The sequence below is a fragment of the Lactuca serriola genome, chromosome 4 (assembly GCF_051521515.1).
Source record: "Lactuca serriola cultivar US96UC23 chromosome 4, Lser_US96UC23_V15, whole genome shotgun sequence".
Taxonomy (NCBI): domain Eukaryota; kingdom Viridiplantae; phylum Streptophyta; class Magnoliopsida; order Asterales; family Asteraceae; genus Lactuca; species Lactuca serriola.
The window spans coordinates 155,776,092-155,780,724 of NC_136411.1; the positions used below are offsets into that span (position 1 = coordinate 155,776,092).

The 4,633-nt window shown below is 34.3% G+C and overlaps 1 protein-coding gene across 1 annotated transcript; it reads left to right on the plus strand.

Moving 5' to 3' along the window:
- Positions 1-814: 814 nt before the first annotated feature.
- On the plus strand, positions 815-1,252 carry LOC145098931 (RING-H2 finger protein ATL13-like). The gene has a single exon (XM_079036522.1). The coding sequence runs from the start codon at positions 815-817 to the stop codon at positions 1,250-1,252; it is 438 nt and encodes a 145-aa protein (XP_078892648.1).
- Positions 1,253-4,633: the final 3,381 nt, after the last annotated feature.

A 4,633-nucleotide genomic window follows, 5' to 3' on the forward strand; every position in this document is an offset into this window, starting at 1 on the left:
CTGTTGTGAAAACGTAAAGTCAAAATGGGCTTTTTGCATAATCAACAATGAAAATGAGAACGGCAGCAGCTATACTCTTAATCTGGCAGGATACAAGATGGCACGGGTTTCATGAAACAAACGTTGCGTCATATCATATATTTTTCGACAAAAAATGCTTTCTCCTTTACCGTATTATAATAAAAGTTATTTTTAATAAAACAAAAAGAATATCTATGCATAAATAATTAAATTTGAAAAAACTCTGAGGGTTTTTCTTCGGTACGACAATATCTTGTATATTATAACATAACTTTCACCATTTATTGTAAAATCGTTGATTTTAGAAAGAGGATTCAAGAAAAATAGAAGATTTCAGATATAACATATAGAGATATAATGTAACATGTATGGGACTCTACTTGGCTATTAGACTCAAAAAATCAACCTTTAAATAGTTAGTTCAGAGTAAGAAAATCCTAAGTTAATATTATAATAAGGGTAAGTCGGGGGTCAAACTTTGAATAAAGAATCTATCGTACGAGTCCTAATTATGAAATATGGATTCAAACACTACCCATATTTTGTAATTTACTATAGACCACTACTGTAATATCTTCTCCACATAAGCTATTTGAAAACGACCTTTCTAAGTGCCTCTCACTACGTACTTTACACGTATTGATTGATAACCCATCTTCATAATATATACTGAACATGTATATATACCTGCACCTTCATGTGTTTTAACTATTATTACCAATTAAAACAGCTCCACTTCGCTTTTTATCACTACCTAACAATGGATCAAGTCTTGAGAACCTTGAAGACAGAAATGACGGCTGCATTTGTTGGTGGCACGTCCACTTTCGTGGTGACTTTTTGGCTCCTTTCAGGAAGACAGCCACCACCATCATGGTGGTCGGCTGCATTGAGGTTGCTCAACAGATCCAACAAAACCATGGTAATTGCAGTAGAGAAAGAAGGTGGTGTCGTGTTTGATTGCATAGTGTGTCTTTGTGAAGTGTCCCAGGAAGACCAGTACAGAAAGCTTCCAAACTGCAACCATGGCGTCCAATTCCATGCTCATTGTATTGATGCATGGTTGAAAAATCATAGCAGCTGTCCAATCTGCAGAAGCAACATCCCCCGCCCATTGTCTCAACGCCTAAAAGCATATGTTTTGCAACATCTCTTCGAAGAGGTTATATCCTATTGTCACTCAGCCTTAGATAACGTAGCTAGCTCTATTGGAGATTGTCGAGACTTTTGAACATATAGTTTGAAAAAATGGTTTAATTGTATACAAAAGAGCATAATGTAATTTTCATGTAACCAAATGTAGTTTAATTTTAACAATGATTAATTTGATATGGGGATTCTTATTTTATTTTTTGTTTATTATGTATATTGAATTCAAAATAAATTTTGAATACATGAAAAAAAAACATAGATTGAATTTGTGTTGGTTGTTATCGTGGTCAACATCAAAATGGGTGATCGACGTGCGGAAGTAGTAGAACCCCACCCTTGTTTTGTCAATAAATGACGTCAGCAACAATTAGAATATGTCGATCATCTTTTGTTCAATTTAGTCGGCTCGTAGTGGTTTCAGTAGATCTTTCTTTCTACACGTTATTAAGGGTGATTTGGAATGACAGGGACAAAGCAATCTTCAGGGCAAAGTATTTGTGTGGGGGCTTCAAATAACGATATGTACAGCCGTCAATCGTCATCACCTTAAGATCGGGTCGATACTCGATCGACCTTGGTTTGTTATTTTATTTTATGATTATGTTTGATTAATTTGTAATAATGGAAAAAAGAAATATAAGTAGTATGAATAAGCTTAAAGTTTAATTTATATATCATTTAATTATATTGATTAGCGTTTTATTCCCACAAAAAATACATAATAAAACATAACAAAGACCCGTTAAAAGCCATACTTGAATGAATTTTCTAACAATTTTAAGAATATAAATTTGTAATTAATTGAAATGTGTAATATTAGAAAAGTGAATTTGTGCATAAGGAAAATGGAATACTGAAAATTAACAAATTAAAGATTAAAGAAATAACATTAAAAGGAGTCCTGTCATTCCATCGACAAAAAAACAATTTTTTTTAATAATTGAAATAGAATATATATTTTTTTTATTACATCATAATTTTTCTCATCGTCATATTTAACAACAAATAACAAAAAAGTATGTATATTTTTTATTACATCAAATAAAAGTTTTACAGTTGTTAGGATTTTTTATATTACTTTTTAATTTTCGACCTTAATTTGCTGTTGAACATATAGACAATCCAACGAGTAACTTAATTTCATGTATAATTTGCCTAGCTAGACGGCCAATAATTATTAATTTGTTATAGCCAACTCGATTTCTATTTGGGTTGTTGTTAGGTCCATGTTTTTCCACGAACATGTTCCATGTTTTGAGGATTTCCAGTAATCATAAAGGGATACAATTTGTTATTTATTTATTTTTGCTAAACATTTGTTTTCTTGTTTTATGTTACATATATATAATTAGAAAATCTTTATTGGGATAATGACTTGAAAGGGTAACAAACTTTCGATTTAGTTCATATTTAGTCACTAAACTTTTTTTCGTTATCTATTTGTCACTGTACTATTGAAACTGTTCACATTTTATCTTATACCGATCATAAGGGTAAAATATAAACAGTTTCAATAGTTTAGTAACTAAATGTGAACAAAATCGAAAATTCGTTTTACTCTCAAAAAAAGTTTAATGACTAAATATGTAACACCGAAATTTTTCAAAACAGATGTTTCATTTTTAAACATAAAAATCATATGTCATATTTCCCAAAAATCTCAAGTATCAACATTAATACAATTTATTTATCAAAAGTTGTTTATCACATAAACCAGGATCCTCTGAGACATATCTCCAATGCAAGTGTGTGTACAATCAAGCCGGGGCCTTCCCGCGATCATCGGAACTACCTGAAACACATAACACATAACACGGTAAACACGGGGCTTACTGAGCTCCCCAAAATACCACATACAACTCATTAGCCACTCTAGGCTATAACTCGAGAAGACCCTCCGGTTAATGTGTCTCAATGGGACCCTCCGGTCCCAACTCAGCAAGCTTAATAATAACAATACTCAGCATAAATCACAAAGACATAATGCAAAATATCAAATACACAAATAATCACAATAAGCAACTCAATCACACAAGGTACCACTCATGACAAGTATAGTGAGAAGACTCACCTTGCAAGAAGTCAACAAAACTCGAACTCAAACCATCGGTCTAGCCTCCGCCTAAAATACACAACAATTATCCCTAATTAATCATGGCTCTCAAGAGGCTACACTATCTCACAGAAGGGCAAAAGACCATTTTACCCCTCAATGGCCCTAAATGTCCATAATTTGACCCAAACCCTAAAATTCAACAAAAGTCAACGACAGGGAGTACGCCGTGCGTACCAGCTCCTTACGTTGGGTGTACTCGGCTGCCATGTAGATATCGGGGATGCGCGACACCTACGCTGCGCGTATTGGAAGTACGCCTGTCGTACGCTCCAGTTTCACCCTTCTCACGTGTTTGGTCTTAAACAGTTAAGACATTGGCTCATATCTCAGATCTAGACTCTCTAATAGCTCTTAACCCATAAAGTCAGGGACTTTAAGCATTTGCATGGCTGGATAGGTCCCAAACACACAAAACACTCACCCTCTTATGACAAAGAGCACATCTCTCATGCATGGCTTGATCCTAACGTCCAAGATAGGATTTTTATGAATCTACACCACTGAATATACTCAAAGGGGGTGGATCATTGTCTCTGGAGTACAATATCACATAAAGTCTCCATCTTTTGGGACAAAACCCTAGAATACTCTACTAAGATGCAAAAACTAAAAGAGTGAGAAATTTCTGAGCTTTATACCTCAAAGTGAAGCTCCACACTAAGATAAGCCCAAATCCAAGGCCTGAAATCTCACTCCTTCTTTTCAAGACTCCTTCTTCACTCTCAAGAATGCTCCCAAGGCTATCTAATGCACTCACAAGCTCTAAGAACGAAAACTAGGGTTCAGGAGGGTTGGTGACGAAGAATGGTGGCCAGGAATGAGGTCATCATATCCTTAAATATGGGGGGTCTCACCCTAAATTAGGGTTTTCACTCTAAGCCTAGTATGCCCAGCGTACCCTCTGGTATGCCCAGCATACTAGGTGGCTTCCGCGTCAAAAGCACGCATATGAGTACGCTGAGCGTACACTCGCGTACGCCCCGCATACTCATTCACCACCTTTTCTCATAAAAGGACTAAAATGGTCAAATACTCAAAAGACCAAGGATTACGAGGTATACCTGATCTCGGAATGTTACAAAATGTGAACAAACCTTGTATTATGGTGTAGCAAATTATGTATTTTTGTTCAATTTTAACAACATTTGTTGATGAAAAAATCTATAAAATAAATTAAAAACAAAACCCTGAAAAAGGTATAAAAAACGATAAACGAAACCAATATTATATGTATAAGTTTTATGTTATAAAACTATGCAATATTATATGTTTAAAAATTATCTTAATATTACGTGTATGAATTTTGTGTTATAAAATTATGCAACATATAAATTGACATACATT